General features: G+C 43.7%; 1 protein-coding gene across 1 annotated transcript in view; it reads left to right on the forward strand.

The window, feature by feature from the left end:
* LOC135530545 (aryl hydrocarbon receptor nuclear translocator 2-like) overlaps window positions 1–20,191 on the forward strand; it is a 132,922-nt gene that overhangs the window by 29,742 nt on the left and 82,989 nt on the right. The window contains 1 exon segment of the mRNA XM_064958846.1: window positions 12,259–12,361. Coding sequence (XP_064814918.1) covers window positions 12,259–12,361 — 103 coding nt within the window.

A 20,191-nucleotide genomic window follows, 5' to 3' on the forward strand; every position in this document is an offset into this window, starting at 1 on the left:
AACAACATGCTCCCGGTGTGAAATTCCATTTCAATTGGGCCCTGGTCAAAGGTAGTGCACTATATAGGGAATAGGATGCCATTTGGGATGCACCCTCTGCGAGTTCCCCCTCATCTGTTCTGAGCCGCCCCATGTAAAACTCTGCTGACATTTCTCCTTCGCTCTGACACACACGGATGTTCCCGTCGCCTCCCAAACCACACGTCTCAGATTAACACTGATTGCTGCACAGGGGTAGAATATACTCCCCTGAAATTGGAACGTTTAACTGATTTCATCTCCTAGCTGGTGTCTTCTCAGTGTAGCCTGATCATTTGTCCTGGAGTGGAAAACAGCTCCAGATAAAATATTTAGCCTGCATCAGCCCCTGATCAGCCTGTGATGAGCCTCATGTTTCACTGTGATTGAGTGAGCCTGGTTACTCCTCCCACGCCCTCGCATGACTAATGAGCTGTTTGCATGCCGAGGTTACTGATTGGATGAGCATGCATATTATATGAATAGGGATTGGACCAGGCCGAAAGTGAATGAGGACCCGCTGGCAAAGTGAGAGATGAAATGCTTCAACCTCCATTCCGTCTGTCGGTGTGAGGGTGGGATGGAAAGGGGGTGGAGTGGTAGGTATACAGTTGGATTCACTTCACATGGCTTCACTCTGAGTTTAGTCTGTCAGAAAGAGATGGGGAGAGATGGATTCTCATCCATCATATAAAGATGAAAGGATGGATAGAGGATGACGGGATGGATAGAGGATGACGGGATGGATAGAGGATGACGGGATGGATAGAGGATGACGGGATGGATAGAGGATGACGGGATGGATAGAGGATGACGGGATGGATAGCGGATGACGGGATGGATAGCGGATGACGGGATGGATAGCGGATGACGGGATGGATAGCGGATGACGGGATGGATAGAGATAGATGAAGGGAGGGATAGAGGATGAAGGGATGGATAGAGATGGATGAAGGGAGGGATAGAGGATGAAGGGATGGATAGAGATAGATGAAGGGATAGAGGATGAAGGGAGATGATAGGGATGGATAATGAAACTACATGTCTCAGCCTCTGGGTCCTGTCGATAATGTAGCCTCAGCCTCTGGGTCCTGTCTGGATAATGAAACTACATGTAGCCTCAGCCTCTGGGTCCTGTCTGGATAATGAAACTACATGTAGCCTCAGCCTCTGGGTCCTGTCTGGATAATGAAACTCAGCCTCTGGGTCCTGTCATGTAGCCTCAGCCTCTGGGTCCTGTCTGGATAATGAAACTACATGTAGCCTCAGCCTCTGGGTCCTGTCTGGATAATGAAACTACATGTAGCCTCAGCCTCTGGGTCCTGTCTGGATAATGAAACTACATGTAGCCTCAGCCTCTGGGTCCTGTCTGGATAATGAAACTACATGTAGCCTCAGCCTCTGGGTCCTGTCTGGATAATGAAACTACATGTAGCCTCAGCCTCTGGGTCCTGTCTGGATAATGAAACTACATGTTGCCTCAGCCTCTGGGTCCTGTCTGGATAATGAAACTACATGTAGCCTCAGCCTCTGGGTCCTGTCTGGATAATGAAACTACATGTAGCCTCAGCCTCTGGGTCCTGTCTGGATAATGCACACTGACTCTGAAGTATTTGTTTTCACTCACTTTCTTTTGGCCATCTTTTTATTTGTTTTATTGGCTTTTTCTTTGCAACTCTGCCTAGAAAGCCAGCATCCCGGAGTCGCCTCTTCACTGTTGACGTTGAGTCTGGTGTTTTGTGGGTACTATTTAATGAAGCTGCCAGTTGAGAACTTGTGAGGCGTCTGTTTCTCAGCTAGACACTAATGTACTCGTCCTCTTGCTCAGTTGTGCACCGGAGCTTCCCACTCCTCTTTCTATTCTGGTTAGAGTCAGTTTGCGCTCTTCTGTGAAGGGAGTAGTACACAGTGTTGTACAAGATCTTCAGTTTCTTGGCAATTTCTCGCATGGAATAGCCTTCATTTCTCAGAACAAGAATAGACTGACGAGTTTAAGAAGAAAGTTCTTTGTTTCTGGCCATTTTGAGCCTGTAATCGAACCCACAAATGCTGACGCTCCAGATACTCAACTAGTCTAAAGAAGGCCAGTTTTATTGCTTCTTTAATCAGAACAACAGTTTTCAGCTGTGCTAACATAATTGCAAAAGGGTTTTCTAATGATCAATTAGCCTTTTAAAATTATAAACTTGGATTAGCTAACACAACGTGCCTTTGGAACACACAGGAGTGATGGTTGCTAATAGTGGGCCTCTGTAGATATTCCATAAAAAATCTGCCATTTCCAGCTACAATAGTCATTTACAACATTAACAATGTCTACACTGTATTTCTGATCAATTTGATGTTATTTTAAAGGACAAAAAATGTGCCTTTCTTTCAAAAACAAGGACATTTCTAAACTTTTGAACGGGAATGTATATTATTAAATTATATTATATTTAGGCCTCCCGGGTGGCGCAGTGGTTAAGGGTGCTGTACTACAGCGCCAGCTGTGCCACCAGAGATTCTGGGTTCGCGCCCAGGCTCTGTCGTAACCAGCCGCGACCGGGAGGTCCGTGGGGCGACACGCAATTGGACTAGCGTCTTCCGGGTTCGGGAGGGTTTTGTCGGTAGGGATATCCTTGTCTCATCGTGCACCAGCGACCTCTGTGGCGGGCCGGGCGCAGTGCACGCTAACCAAGGTTGCCAGGTGCACGGTGTTTCCTCCGACACACACACTCGCTGTGTTAAGAAGCAGTGCGGCTTGGTTGGGTTGTGTATCGGAGGACGCATGACTTTCAACCTTTGTTGAGCCCGTACGGGAGTTGTAGCGATGAGACAAGATAGTAATTGGGGAGAAAGAAGGGGTAAAATTCTAATTAAAAATAATATTATATTTGAGATTCTTCAAAGTTGCCACCCTTTGCCTTATTGACAGCTTTGCACACTCTTGGCATTCTCTCAACCAGCTTCACGAGGTAGTCACCTGGAATGCATTTCAGTTAAAAGTTAATTTGTGGAATTTCTTTCCTCAATGCTTTCGAGCCAATCCGTTGTGTTGTGACAAGGTGGGGGCGGTATACAGAAGAGAGCCCTATTTGGTAAAAGACCAAGTCCATATTATGGCAAGAACAGCTCAAATAAGCAAAGAGAAACAGTCCATCATTACTTGAAGACATGAAGGTCAGTCAATCTGTAAAATCCCAAGAACTTTCAAAGTTTCTTCAAGTGCAGTCGCAAAAACCATCAAGCACTATGATGAAACTGGTTCACATGAGGACCGCCAAAGGAAAGGAAGGCCCAAAGTTACCTCTGCTGCAGAGGATAAGTTCATTAGAGTTAGGGTCCTGTGTGGCTCAGTCGGTAGAGCATGGCCCAAAGTTCCCACTGGGGCCACCCATATGCAAAAGTAGTGGCTCCAGCCGACTTGTGAGTCGCTTTGGACAAAAGCGTCTGCTAAATGGGATATTATTATTTATTTATTATAGAGTTAACTGCATCTTAGATTGCAGCTCAAATAAATGCTTCACAGAGTCAACATCAACTGTTCAGAGGAGACTGCGTGAATCACGCCTTCATGGTTGAATTGATGCAAAGAAACCACTACTAAAGGACACCAATAATAAGAAAAGACTTGCTTGGTCCAAGAAACACGAGCAATGGACATTAGACCGCTAGTCAATCACCACCTTCCGGAGACACCTGAAACACCTCTTCAAGGAATACCTAGGATAGGATAAGTCACCACCCCCCCTTAATGATTTTGCACTATTTTGGCTGTTCACTGGATGTCAGAAGGTGAATTCACCAATTTGTAAGTCGCTCTGGATAAGAGCGTCTGCTAAATGACTTAAATGTAACTTAAATGTAGTCCAAATTTGCGATTTTTGGTTCCAACCGCTGTGTCTTTGTGGAGCGCAGAGTAGGTGAACGGATGATCGCCTTATGTGTGGTTCCCACCGTGAAGCATGGAGGAGGAGGTGTGGGGGTGCTTTGCTGGTGACACTGTCAGTGATTTATTTAGAATTCAAGGCACACTTAACCTGCATGGCTACCACAGCATTCTGCAGCGATATTCCATCCCATCTGGTTTGCATTGTCCTGTTTTTCAACAGCTGTTTTTCAACAGGACAATGACCCAAAACACACCTGTACGGGCTATTTTACCACGAAGGAGAGTGATGGAGTGCTGCATCAGATGACCTGGCTTCCACAATCACCTGACCTCAACCCAATTGAGATGGTTTGGGATGAGTTGGACCGCGGAGTGAAGGACCGCGGAGTGAAGGAAAAGCAGCCAAGAAATGCTCAGCACGTGGGAACTCCTTCAAGACTGTTTGAAAAGCATTCCAGGTGAAGCTGGTTGAGAGAATGCCAAGAGTGTGCAAAGCTGTCATCAGGGCAGGCTACTTTGAAGAATCTCAAATATAAAATATATTTTTGGTTACTGCATGATTCCATGTGTGATTTCATAATTTTGATGTCTTTGCTATTATTCTACAATGTAGAAAAAAGTAAAGAAAACCCCTTGAATGAATAGGTGTGTCCAAACTTTTGACTGGTACTGTGTGTGTGGCTTATAATTAAAAAAAAATATATATATATTATATATATATAATAAATGTTGTTCCACTTCATGATTGTGTCCCACTTGTTGTTGATTCTTCACAAAAAAATACAGTTTTATATCTTTATGTTTGAAGCCTGAAATGTGGCAAAAGGTCGCAAAGTTCAAGGGGGCCGAATACTTTCGCAAGGCACTATATATATATATATATATATAGTAGAGCCAGCTGCTAAATATGTTCCAAAAGATCTAAGCCATAGGGCTAATCGGTGTCGTAACTATGGTCCCTGGAACTACGAACTATGTTGTTATTTTGGTCATTTGAGTACGGGTAGCTGTGGTTGTTAAAGGAGAGAGGAGGCTTGGTGCCAGCCAGGCACATTCATCTGTGCCCGGTTATTTATATATATATATATATGGGGGATTGGAAACGATGCAGACAATTACATGTATGGAAGCTACAAACTATCTACGTTTTTAAAGCTGATCTACCCCCCCCCCCCCCAATAATAAACACTTATAGGTCAAATGTATTTCCGTCGACTGGTATTTCCATCAACGAATAGGCTAAGGACCATTATTTTTGCTCTCTTTTTTAAATTCCTGTTTATTGGCCGGCGCCAGTTTTATTGATCTGCTTTTCATATTACCAACTAATGGAAACCCTGGGTGTGTAGGTGTGCGCATATTTTGTGAATCTACGTCAAATACATGCATGTTTGTGAGTGAAACCAACCAAGTCAAGACAGCTGGCTCTACTCTTCCAGAACCATGATTAAATATGATGTATATAACAACCTTCTAAACCCCCCTTCTCTGTAAATGAGGATTGTACTTCCACTTTGCATGGGAAGCTACTGTTTAGCAGTTGGCAGCAACTAAACTCTATGTAGTTGGTGGGTCTTGGGCTAAACTCCCAGGGTCTATACTTACGACATTGCATGTCTCTTGATTTAAACCAGTGGTAACACGACATAGGCATGCACAGTTTGATTTCCCGTAACAATAGTTGTTCTCCATATTAGGACGTGATCAGGTATATCTTCAACAATTGTCTGTGCTCCTCATTCCTTGACATAAAAGCTGCAATATGTAACTTTTTGGGCGACCTGACCAAATTCACATAGAAATCTGAGTTATAGATCTCATTTAAAGTCTAAGAAGCACTAGACCTGTTCTATGTGCGCTATTTCTATGCTTGCCGTTCTAAAGTTTTGTTTTTGCATCTTTAGCTTATGGTTTTGTACACCAGCTTTAAACAGCTGAAAATACAATGTTTTTTGTTATTGAAAATATATTTCAGAGGTTTAGATTGTACAATGATTCTCTACACTATACTTGATTGTTTTGTCACAAACTGAAATTAGGCAAACTATTTGAATTTTATCAACCAGGAACATGTATGGAGCGATTTCTGCATAGTGTACCTTTACTGCATAAATCCTATCAGCTGCTAAATATGTTCCAAAAGATCTAAGCCATAGGGCTAATCGGTGTCGTAACTATGGTCCCTGGAACTACGAACTATGTTGTTATTTTGGTCATTTGAGTACGGGTAGCTGTGGTTGTTAAAGGAGAGGGGAGGCTTGGTGCCAGCCAGGCACATTCATCTGTGCCCGGCTATCATTCCATCACTGTTGTGTATCCCCTGGCAATTCAGAGATGGAACAATGACCCAGTTTTCACACCTGGGTTGTGTTGAATCGCAAACCGTAGTAAAATGTTTTGCAAAGGAAAAACAAATCTGTATTCAGTGTTTCCCCTCGGATTTGTTTCAACAGCAGTGGCAAAGTGTGGATGTTTTTGCTGTTTTAAAGCAAATTTCGTGCAATTCCACACATTTTGCCATGGCTTATGCCTTGTTCTTATGCTATCTGAGTGACTCAAACATTCTAACAAAATCAGTAGAGGCACCGTGCCATGACATGGAGAATTTTAGATTCTCTCTGACTGTCTAGATTTTATTTTGATGATTGTTAGTTCTAGAAGATAATATGATTTAAATATACTGTATATAGGTCCATTATCTTTCCAACTTACTTTATATCTGGTAATAGTTGTTTTTAGTTTACACTGAAAATGTTTTACCTTCCCCATTTTATTACATTTGTTGGTATTTTTAATTTTGATTGTCATTTTCTCTCGACTGACCCTGGTTTTCAAAGTCTGACTCTTTTCACTGGTGAAAGTCGACCAGTAGAAGCAGCAGTGACATGGCAGCTGTTGAGGACTTCAGTGGCCTGTCACTGCTTTATCTTATCTCCTCTGAGAGTCACACTCCATAGACACACATGGTTTGACAGCACATACCGCACATGCATGTGTGTGGCGTACCTAGACCTTAAACAACCCCAGCCACTACACATAGAAACACATGGTTTTAAACTGGACGGTAGTTGGCGCACCTAGACCTTAAACAACCCCGAGCCACTACACATAGAAACACATGGTTTTAAACAGCTGGACGGTAGTTGGCGCACCTAGACCTTAAACAACCCCGAGCCACTACACATAGAAACACATGGTTTTAAACTGGACGGTAGTTGGCGCACCTAGACCTTAAACAACCCCGAGCCACTACACATAGAAACACATGGTTTTAAACTGGACGGTAGTTGGCGCACCTAGACCTTAAACAACCCCGAGCCACTACACATAGAAACACATGGTTTTAAACTGGACGGTAGTTGGCGCACCTAGACCTTAAACAACCCCTAGCCACTACACATAGAAACACATGGTTTTAAACTGGACGGTCAGTTGGCGCACCTAGACCTTAAACAACCCCGAGCCACTACACATAGAAACACATGGTTTTAAACTGGACGGTAGTTGGCGCACCTAGACCTTAAACAACCCCGAGCCACTACACATAGAAACACATGGTTTTAAACTGGATTCCTTCGGTAGTTGGCGCACCTAGACCTTAAACAACCCCTAGCCACTACACATAGAAACACATGGTTTTAAACTGGACGGTAGTTGGCGCACCTAGACCTTAAACAACCCCGAGCCACTACACATAGAAACACATGGTTTTAAACTGGACGGTAGTTGGCGCACCTAGACCTTAAACAACCCCTAGCCACTACACATAGAAACACATGGTTTTAAACTGGACGGTAGTTGGCGCACCTAGACCTTAAACAACCCCTAGCCACTACACATAGAAACACATGGTTTTAAACTGGACGGTAGTTGGCGCACCTAGACCTTAAACAACCCCGAGCCACTACACATAGAAACACATGGTTTTAAACTGGACGGTAGTAGAAACACATGGCGCACCTAGACCTTAAACAACCCCTAGCCACTACACATAGAAACACATGGTTTTAAACTGGACGGTAGTTGGCGCACCTAGACCTTAAACAACCCCGAGCCACTACACATAGAAACACATGGTTTTAAACTGGACGGTAGTTGGCGCACCTAGACCTTAAACAACCCCGAGCCACTACACATAGAAACACATGGTTTTAAACTGGACGGTAGTTGGCGCACACACGCACATATCACATAGAAACACACACACACACACATATCACCACACACACACCACACACACACACACATAACACCACACACACACACACACACACACACACACACACACACACACACACACACACACACACACACACACACACACACACACACACACACACACATAACACCACACACACACATCACCACACACACACACAGTCTACAACTGTCTGCATGTCTTTGCTGCTCCACTTTCCTTGGATCTCCCTGGGATGCTGTCATTCCAGCTGATCGCCCTTCCTGTGTGGAGTGTATTGATCCCTTCATTTCCTCCCGCTTTCCCTGAAATCATCACTAAGTGGAGACCATCCCTGACCAATGGGGATCACACACACACACACACACACACACTATATAAACGGGAGCTCAACACAAATCAACCCACTAACACAGCTGATGGTGTCCAGACATGTGCAGCAGTGTTTTTCTTCTCCCTCTACCCTGCAGTGTTTCACATGGAATTAGTTCCAGGATAAACTTTACCTGTGGCGCTCAACTGACAGATGGAGAGAAGCAGAGGAAAGCTTCACACATAAACACACACACACACACAACAGCTAGCCCGCCAGCTTTCCTGCTAACAAGAGAACATCTTAGTCATCTCCTCCAGACACAGCCCTGGAATTCACTGATTAAACTATCACCTTGTTAAGTCATTTACCGAAACCCAAGCCCTGTGTGTGTGATGACTTCTCTCCTGTCGCCTGTTCTCTGCTGTCCTGAAAGCCCAGCCAAGCCTAACCTCCGTCAGTTAGAACATGAGGTCACACAAACACAGCAGAGGAAACTCACTCTCACACAAACAAACTTGTTTGCACTTGTTGGTGTCTTAGTGTGTGGGGGTGTGTTGATCTCTCAGGGGAAATAACATCTGATGTAGCCAATGTGTTCCTGGTCTGGTGTTTTGTTTGGGAAACATACCTCTACTCTCCTGTCTCCATCCTCTACATGGTAAACCATGGTAATAATAGTGGTAAATAACCTCATCTCCTGTCTCCATCCTCTACATGGTAAACCATGGTAATAATAGTGGTAAATAACCTCATCTCCTGTCTCTATCCTCTACATGGTAAACCATGGTAATAATAGTGGTAAATAACCTCATCTCCTGTCTCCATCCTCTACATGGTAAACCATGGTAATAATAGTGGTAAATAACCTCATCTCCTGTCTCTATCCTCTACATTGTAAACCATGGTAATAATAGTGGTAAATAACCTCATCTCCTGTCTCTATCCTCTACATGGTAAACCATGGTAATAATAGTGGTAAATAACCTCATCTCCTGTCTCTATCCTCTACATGGTAAACCATGGTAATAATAGTGGTAAATAACCTCATCTCCTGTCTCTATCCTCTACATGGTAAACCATGGTAATAATAGTGGTAAATAACCTCATCTCCTGTCTCTATCCTCTACATGGTAAACCATGGTAATAATAGTGGTAAATAACCTCATCTCCTGTCTCTATCCTCTACATGGTAAACCATGGTAATAATAGTGGTAAATAACCTCATCTCCTGTCTCTATCCTCTACATGGTAAACCATGGTAATAATAGTGGTAAATAACCTCATCTCCTGTCTCTATCCTCTACATGGTAAACCATGGTAATAATAGTGGTAAATAACCTCATCTCCTGTCTCTATCCTCTACATGATAATAATAGTGGTAAATAACCTCATCTCCTGTCTCTATCCTCTACATTGTAAACCATGGTAATAATAGTGGTAAATAACCTCATCTCCTGTCTCTATCCTCTACATGGTAAACCATGGTAATAATAGTGGTAAATAACCTCATCTCCTGTCTCCATCCTCTTCATGGTAATAATAGTGGTAAATAACCTCATCTCCTGTCTCCATCCTCTTCATGGTAATAATAGTGGTAAATAACCTCATCTCCTGTCTCCATCCTCTTCATGGTAATAATAGTGGTAAATAACCTCATCTCCTGTCTCCATCCTCTTCATGATAATAATAGTGGTAAATAACCTCATCTCCTGTCTCTATCCTCTACATTGTAAACCATGGTAATAATAGTGGTAAATAACCTCATCTCCTGTCTCCATCCTCTTCATGGTAATAATAGTGGTAAATAACCTCATCTCCTGTCTCTATCCCTACATGGTAAACCATGGTAATAATACTGGTAAATAACCTCATCTCCTGTCTCCATCCTCTTCATGGTAATAATAGTGGTAAATAACCTCATCTCCTGTCTCCATCCTCTTCATGGTAATAATAGTGGTAAATAACCTCATCTCCTGTCTCCATCCTCTTCATGGTAATAATAGTGGTAAATAACCTCATCTCCTGTCTCCATCCTCTTCATGGTAATAATAGTGGTAAATAACCTCATCTCCTGTCTCCATCCTCTTCATGGTAATAATACTGGTAAATAACCACATCTCCTGTCTCCATCCTCTTCATGGTAATAATAGTGGTAAATAACCTCATCTCCTGTCTCCATCCTCTTCATGGTAATAATAGTGTTAAATAACCTCATCTTCTGTCTCCATCCTCTTCATGGTAATAATAGTGGTAAATAACCTCATCTCCTGTCTCCATCCTCTTCATGGTAAACCATGGTAATAATTAAGCAATAAGGTTTGAGGTGTGGCATATGGCTGATATACCACTGCTAAGGGCTGTTCTTATGCACAATGCAGCGCAGAGTGCCTGGACACAGCCCTTAGCCTTGATATATGGGTCACATATAAACTAGTTACCAACATAAATCGAGCAGTAAATATACATGTTTTATCATACCCGTTGTATACAGTATGATATACCACGGCTGTCAGCCAATAAGAATTCAGGACTCAAATCACCCAGTTTATAATGGTAAATAACCTGTGCATGTGGGTTTTAGAGATGTATTTCAGAGCAGTGTTTTTGTTGTTGATGTTTTTTAATCAAACCAATAGAGCTTGAAAACCTGTCAACAATCCATGAGAAAGACCCTAGGAGGTATGTGGTAAAGCCTTTCAACACGTTCGAAACCAGAGCCTTCTAATTGGACTCCTGACCTAATTGGCCAATGATAATAGTCATATGTCATCCCAGGGCACCTAGAGCCCCATGTCTTTATCTAAACATAGTGGTCAGTCCATAGAGGTAGGAAGAGGCCTTATCTCCTACTTTAAAATGGTGGAAACCTTCAATGGCAATGTCCGTGCTAAGATGGGTTGTATTCGTCTAGAGCTCTCGTTTGACCTTCATGGGTCAGTCTCCGGAAGAGAGGGAGCTGAGATCCTTGTATCCTCTCCAATACAAGACTGTAGCCAAAACTACAATCCAGCCTTTAGCTGGGGTCAAACACTGATCGCTTCCTCCCCCTTGAGGAGCCACTGCAATAATAGAACAGTATAGATGACCACATCAATGCTTTGGGAGTTTGGAGAGTTAACATTGTCTAATGCTGCATTCATTACACTAATGTTATTGGCAGGTTGTCCAGCTTCAACATTAAACCCCCCCACCTGTCATCAACATTCCTTGTCAAATGCCCCCCCCTCCCCGGCCCTGAATTGGCCTGTTGTGTAGTCTATAGCTGGAATGTGAATTGTGGAGAGTGTACAACGTGTTGTGTGGCTTGAATCCTCTCCTTGTCCTGCTGAATAACCTCTGGCTGGCGCTAGCTAACTCGATAGCTGTTAGCATGATCTAAGCCCCCAGTCATCTAACAAACAAATTAGTTGCAACGCAGCTCAGACTGTGTGTGGAGGGGGAATTCCTCTGGGTTAAAAACACTGGGGTCAGCTGGAACGGATCGCTGCAGGACACACACACACACACACACACACACACACAAAGCTTATTTGTCTGGAATTACTGTAGACATGTTTCTCCGACAGACTAGTAATGATGCAGCTAATAGTCTAAATGGGGTGGAGAGAAAGACAGACAGAGGGAGAGAAAAGGAAGAGACATTCTCTCCATTTATTACATTAGACTAAATATCAGGAATTACATTGTTTTTCCTCTCCATACACTTAATGAGAAACGAGGGAGGGATACACCGACGAACAAACATCTTCCTGACAGAAACAGTGGCGCAGCTCTACTCCCGGACCTCAGCATGACGCAAGGCTGTGTGTGTGTGTGTGAACGTCTCTCATCGCATGTTCTCTGTCTCCTCAGGGCGTATCCTGGACCTGAAGACAGGAACAGTGAAGAAAGAGGGGCAACAGTCGTCTATGAGGATGTGCATGGGCTCCAGACGATCCTTCATCTGCAGAATGAGGTGTGTCTCTGTCTGTGTGTCATTCCTCCATGAGCACATGGATGGTCTTTGCCTGTCTTAGGTGTGTGTGTGTGTGAGCGCAAGTGTGCACAATATATCAACTGGATCCATCTCTCCATCTGCGGGGGATTTAAAGTGTTAAGTGATAAACACCTGTGTTGTAGACTCACTCCCAATAGGACTCATCCATCCTTTAACTCTTGGAACTACCCATCCCCCGGATCCGGGAGAACTGTCATCAACTACACTAATTAGCATAGCACAACGGCCAAATAATCTTACTAGAAAATATTCATATTCATGAAATCACAAGTGAAATATAGCGAAACACAGCATAGCCTTTTGTTAATCACCTGGCCACTTACGCAATGTGGTCCTTTACGCTCATTCTTCAACATAAAGGCATGAAACTACGTCTAAAGGCTGTAGACACCTTAGGGAATACGTAGAAAAAGGAATCTGGTTGATATCCCTTTCAATGGCCAATAGGGATGCATAGGAAGACAACGGTTTCAAAATATGAGTCACTTCCTGATTGGATTTTTCTTAGGCTTTCGCCTGCAATATCAGTTCTGTTATACTCAGACAATATTTTTACAGTTCTGGAAACTGTGTTTTCTATCCTAAGCTGTCAATTATATGCATATTCTAGCGTCTGGTCCTGAGAAATAGGCTGTCTACTTTGGGAACGTTATTTTTCCAAAAATAAAAAGTGTCCCTTAGCTTCAAGAGGTTCAAACTTAGTCATCTCTGATATGTAGATACCTTCGTCTCCCTACATCAGCAATCATCCAGTCTTTGGTTCACACCTGCCTGGGTGATGTGTGCTGTATCCCAAATGGCATCCTATTCTCTATATAGTGCAGTACTTCTGATTAGGACCCATAGAGTGCACTACATAGGGAATAGGGTGTCATTTGGGACGTAGACTGTGATGTGCGTGTAGCCATAATCGATTTCATGCTTTCCCCCCGCCGCCATTGAGCCATATGCTTTCCCCCCGCGGCCATCGAGCCGTATGCTTTACCCCCGCGGCCATCGAGCCATATGCTTTCCCCCCGCGGCCATCGAGCCGTATGCTTTACCCCCGCGGCCATCGAGCCGTATGCTTTCCCCCCGCGGCCATCGAGCCATATGCTTTCCCCCCGCGGCCATCGAGCCATATGCTTTCCCCCCGTGGCCATCGAGCCATATGCTTTCCCCGCGGCCATCGAGCCCCCCGTGGCCATCGAGCCATATGCTTTCCCCCGCTTTTGGCCATCGAGCCATATGCTTTCCCCTGCGGCCATCGAGCCATATGCTTTCCCCGGGAAGCCTAACTCCGAGCCATATGCTTTCCCCCAGTGGCCATCGAGCCATATGCTTTCCCCCGCTGAAAGCCATCGAGCCATATGCTTTCCCCCCGGCCATCGGCCATATGCTTTCCCCGCGGCCATCGAGCCATATGCTTTCCCCCCGCGGCCATCGAGCCATATGCTTTCCCCCCGCGGCCATCGAGCCATATGCTTTCCCCCCGCGGCCATCGAGCCATATGCTTTCCCCCCGCGGCCATCGAGCCATATGCTTTCCCCCTTGTGCGGCCATCGAGCCATATGCTTTCCCCCCGTGGCCATCGAGCCATATGCTTTCGTGGCCATCGAGCCATATCCCCAAGATGATGTGAAGACGCACCATTGGTTAAAGTGATGGATGCTTCCATAGCTCACACGTCATTATGTATGACCTATCCTGCTGCAGATATTTCAATCATCAGGAATCCAGTTTAGAATCCCCCCTGGGTGGGTGTGTTTGTGGCATGCACCACCACCCCTCCCACTGGCTTCAACCCTAAGCACTACTTTTGTTTATTTCATTCTCAGGATGTTTAGAAATCTACAAACCGGTTCCCCTAATGCCCACAGATTGACTGCCAAAAGGTTTTTCAACTTAAACGTTTGACTCGAGCGGGTTTTAAAAAACCCAGACCACTGACACGTGTCTCCCCGATATTTCCGATGCGGCCTGTCGTGCCTAAAGCCTCGTTAGCACAGGAATGGAGATGTTTGTGTTTGTTGTCTGCTTCACTCACATTACACAGATGCTAATCACGCTTTGTTAGGACGACTGGAATGTGTGTGTGTCTTTGTTCCTTTTGCTATTTAGGCCGCTTGGCAAATTGAAAACAGCATGCAGGGATGACTGTCTGCACTCTGCGATGACCACAGCTAAGAATACACAACACACACACACAGAGCCCCAAACAGCATGCCATGCAACCAAGTGGAAAGGAATTGTTCATTTTTCAACATCATTTCAGGGAAGCTAAAATTAGCTAACTCCAGAAGAGCAAAAGATGCTGTCCTCTTGAACCTTTTGTTGATCAGTGGAAAAACCCAGGTTGTCCCTCCTCTCTGCTTTCAATAATACCTGACTCACCCGCTGAAAGAAACTCATGTCAAATGGCTTCCATCTTGGTTTCCATACTGTGAGACTGTGTAGACTTGGTTACAGCAGTTAAAGCTGACATCACCGACCATAAATCCCTTCTTCTGCTTCTTTGAAACTTCCTTAATCCAGGTTCTCAGGTCTCTGTGAGATACAGTCTGTTCTATAAGAGAGACCTGGTCCCTCTACATTTCTATGCAGTCATCTAATCAGTACACGTGTCATTTTGCAGACACAAAAACACAAACACACACACAAAAGCAGGTTCAGATTTCAAATGTATTGTTCTCATTGAGGAGAATCCTATCCACAGCAACATGGCAACACACCAAACAAGATTTTTCCAATAACACTCACCATGCCTGTGTTCCAAATGGCACCTTATTCCCTATATAGTTCATAGGGCTCTGGTCTGTAAAGTAGTGCGCTATATAGGGAATAGGGTGCAATTTGTCCTGCATTCATAGTCTCACACAGCAAACATAACAGTACATTATATAATGTCAGGCACTGGATATTTGTTCTGTGTGTGTGTGTGTGTGTGTGTGTGTGTGTGTGTGTGTGTTCTGGTTTATGGTCCATACACCTCATCAGTGCTGTGGGTTGACATGTCCCCAGTTCTGCAGCTCTTGTGTTCTAGCTCTCTGGTCTGAACATCTCTCTGTTTTCAGTGGCACTGATTAACATTAGTCTCTGTCTCCTCACACTCCGTTCCTTTCTCTGTGTGTGTGTCTATCTGTTTCTGCATTCATACCTGTGGCGGTGGACTACACGTGTGCCAAATGGGAGCCCTAGGCCCAGAGTTACTATTGTATGTGTGACGTATAGCAGGGTTCCCCAACTTGCGGCCTGCGGGTGATTTTATTTGCCCCTCCAAAGTATTTGTAGAAAAAAAAATGACATGACTGTCAAACAGCAGCAAATCAGCTCTAAGTGATGTACATTTTGGAAATCTGTTCCAAAGTATTCCCACACATACCAAAGAGAGATGTGATCCTATACACCAAAGTATTCCCACACATACCAGAGAGAGATGTGATCCTATACACCAAAGTATTCCCACACATACCAGAGAGAGATGTGATCCTATACACCAAAGTATTCCCACACATACCAAAGAGAGATGTGATCCTATACACCAAAGTATTCCCACACATACCAGAGAGAGATGTGATCCTATACACCAAAGTATTCCCACACATACCAGAGAGAGATGTGATCCTATACACCAAAGTATTCCCACACATACCAGAGAGAGATGTGATCCTATACACCAAAGTATTCCCACACATACCAGAGAGAGATGTGATCCTATACAAATGTGAGGTTTGAAATTATTGTTTTGGTCAAATATTCTTCTTGTCAAATATGCAGTCTACAAATTGTGTGATTATGTTCGGACCCCCTGACCATCAGCTCAAGAAAAGATCGTCCCGTGTCTGAATCTAGATGATGATCTCTGATGTACAGTACACTGTGTTTCTCACAGATCATCCCGTGTCTGAATCTAGTTGATGATCTCTGATGTACAGTACACTGTGTGTTTCTCACAGATCGTCCCGTGTCTGAATCTAGTTGATGATCTCTGATGTATAGTACACTGTGTTTCTCACAGATCATCCCGTGTCTGAATCTAGTTGATGATCTCTGATGTACAGTACACTGTGTTTCTCACAGATCATCCCGTGTCTGAATCTAGTTGATGATCTCTGATGTACAGTACACTGTGTTTCTCACAGATCATCCCGTGTCTGAATCTAGTTGATGATCTCTGATGTATAGTACACTGTGTTTCTCACAGATCATCCCGTGTCTGAATCTAGTTGATGATCTCTGATGTACAGTACACTGTGTTTCTCACAGATCATCCCGTGTCTGAATCTAGTTGATGATCTCTGATGTACAGTACACTGTGTTTCTCACAGATCATCCCGTGTCTGAATCTAGTTGATGATCTCTGATGTACAGTACACTGTGTTTCTCACAGATCATCCCGTGTCTGAATCTAGTTGATGATCTCTGATGTACAGTACACTGTGTTTCTGTCTGAATCTAGTTGATGATCTCTGATCAGTACACCCGTGTCTGAATCTAGTTGATGATCTCTGATGTACAGTACACTGTGTTTCTCACAGATCACCCCGTGTCTGAATCTAGTTGATGATCTCTGATGTACAGTACACTGTGTTTCTCACAGATCATCCCGTGTCTGAATCTAGTTGATGATCTCTGATGTACAGTACACTGTGTTTCTCACAGATCGTCCCGTGTCTGAATCTAGTTGATCTCTGATGTACAGTACACTGTGTTTCTCACAGATCATCCCGTGTCTGAATCTAGTTGATGATCTCTGATGTATAGTACACTGTGTTTCTCACAGATCATCCCGTGTCTGAATCTAGTTGATGATCTCTGATGTACAGTACACTGTGTTTCTCACAGATCGTCCCGTGTCTGAATCTAGTTGATGATCTCTGATGTACAGTACACTGTGTTTCTCACAGATCGTCCCGTGTCTGAATCTAGTTGATGATCTCTGATGTACAGTACACTGTGTTTCTCACAGATCGTCCCGTGTCTGAATCTAGTTGATGATCTCTGATGTACAGTACACTGTGTTTCTCACAGATCGTCCCGTGTCTGAATCTAGTTGATGATCTCTGATGTACAGTACACTGTGTTTCTCACAGATCATCCCGTGTCTGAATCTAGTTGATGATCTCTGATGTACAGTACACTGTGTTTCTCACAGATCGTCCCGTGTCTGAATCTAGTTGATGATCTCTGATGTACAGTACACTGTGTTTCTCACAGATCATCCCGTGTCTGAATCTAGTTGATGATCTCTGATGTATAGTACACTGTGTTTCTCACAGATCATCCCGTGTCTGAATCTAGTTGATGATCTCTGATGTACAGTACACTGTGTTTCTCACAGATCGTCCCGTGTCTGAATCTAGTTGATGATCTCTGATGTACAGTACACTGTGTTTCTCACAGATCATCCCGTGTCTGAATCTAGTTGATGATCTCTGATGTACAGTACACTGTGTTTCTCACAGATCATCCCGTGTCTGAATCTAGTTGATGATCTCTGATGTACAGTACACTGTGTTTCTCACAGATCATCCCGTGTCTGAATCTAGTTGATGATCTCTGATGTACAGTACACTGTGTTTCTCACAGATCATCCCGTGTCTGAATCTAGTTGATGATCTCTGATGTACAGTACACTGTGTTTCTCACAGATCGTCCCGTGTCTGAATCTAGTTGATGATCTCTGATGTACAGTACACTGTGTTTCTCACAGATCGTCCCGTGTCTGAATCTAGTTGATGATCTCTGATGTACAGTACACTGTGTTTCTCACAGATCATCCCGTGTCTGAATCTAGTTGATGATCTCTGATGTACAGTACACTGTGTTTCTCACAGATCATCCCGTGTCTGAATCTAGTTGATGATCTCTGATGTATAGTACACTGTGTTTCTCACAGATCATCCCGTGTCTGAATCTAGTTGATGATCTCTGATGTACAGTACACTGTGTTTCTCACAGATCGTCCCGTGTCTGAATCTAGTTGATGATCTCTGATGTACAGTACACTGTGTTTCTCACAGATCGTCCCGTGTCTGAATCTAGTTGATGATCTCTGATGTACAGTACACTGTGTTTCTCACAGATCATCCCGTGTCTGAATCTAGTTGATTGATGATCTCTGATGTACAGTACACTGTGTTTCTCACAGATCATCCCGTGTCTGAATCTAGTTGATGATCTCTGATGTACAGTACACTGTGTTTCTCACAGATCATCCCGTGTCTGAATCTAGTTGATGATCTCTGATGTACAGTACACTGTGTTTCTCACAGATCATCCCGTGTCTGAATCTAGTTGATGATCTCTGATGTACAGTACACTGTGTTTCTCACAGATCGTCCCGTGTCTGAATCTAGTTGATGATCTCTGATGTACAGTACACTGTGTTTCTCACAGATCATCCCGTGTCTGAATCTAGTTGATGATCTCTGATGTACAGTACACTGTGTTTCTCACAGATCGTCCCGTGTCTGAATCTAGTTGATGATCTCTGATGTATAGTACACTGTGTTTCTCACAGATCATCCCGTGTCTGAATCTAGTTGATGATCTCTGATGTACAGTACACTGTGTTTCTCACAGATCATCCCGTGTCTGAATCTAGTTGATGATCTCTGATGTACAGTGATCTCACTGTGTTTCTCACAGATCATCCCGTGTCTGAATCTAGTTGATGATCTCTGATGTACAGTACACTGTGTTTCTCACAGATCATCCCGTGTCTGAATCTAGTTGATGATCTCTGATGTACAGTACACTGTGTGTTTCTCACAGATCATCCCGTGTCTGAATCTAGTTGATGATCTCTGATGTACAGTACACTGTGTTTCTCACAGATCATCCCGTGTCTGAATCTAGTTGATGATCTCTGATGTATAGTACACTGTGTTTCTCACAGATCATCCCGTGTCTGAATCTAGTTGATGATCTCTGATGTACAGTACACTGTGTTTCTCACAGATCATCCCGTGTCTGAATCTAGTTGATGATCTCTGATGTACAGTACACTGTGTTTCTCACAGATCATCCCGTGTCTGAATCTAGTTGATGATCTCTGATGTACAGTACACTGTGTTTCTCACAGATCATCCCGTGTCTGAATCTAGTTGATGATCTCTGATGTACAGTACACTGTGTTTCTCACAGATCGTCCCGTGTCTGAATCTAGTTGATGATCTCTGATGTACAGTACACTGTGTTTCTCACAGATCGTCCCGTGTCTGAATCTAGTTGATGATCTCTGATGTACAGTACACTGTGTTTCTCACAGATCATCCCGTGTCTGAATCTAGTTGATGATCTCTGATGTACAGTACGCTGTGTTTCTCACAGATCATCCCGTGTCTGAATCTAGTTGATGATCTCTGATGTACAGTACACTGTGTTTCTCACAGATCGTCCCGTGTCTGAATCTAGTTGATGATCTCTGATGTACAGTACACTGTGTTTTCAGATCGTCCCGTGTCAGATCATCCCGTGTCTGAATCTAGTTGATGATCTCTGATGTACAGTACACTGTGTTTCTCACAGATCGTCCCGTGTCTGAATCTAGTTGATGATCTCTGATGTACAGTACACTGTGTGTTTCTCACAGATCGTCCCGTGTCTGAATCTAGTTGATGATCTCTGATGTACAGTACACTGTGTTTCTCACAGATCATCCCGTGTCTGAATCTAGTTGATGATCTCTGATGTACAGTACACTGTGTTTCTCACAGATCGTCCCGTGTCTGAATCTAGTTGATGATCTCTGATGTACAGTACACTGTGTTTCTCACAGATCATCCCGTGTCTGAATCTAGTTGA

Source organism: Oncorhynchus masou, unplaced genomic scaffold (genome assembly GCF_036934945.1).
Source record: "Oncorhynchus masou masou isolate Uvic2021 unplaced genomic scaffold, UVic_Omas_1.1 unplaced_scaffold_1376, whole genome shotgun sequence".
In the NCBI taxonomy this organism is placed as follows: domain Eukaryota; kingdom Metazoa; phylum Chordata; class Actinopteri; order Salmoniformes; family Salmonidae; genus Oncorhynchus; species Oncorhynchus masou.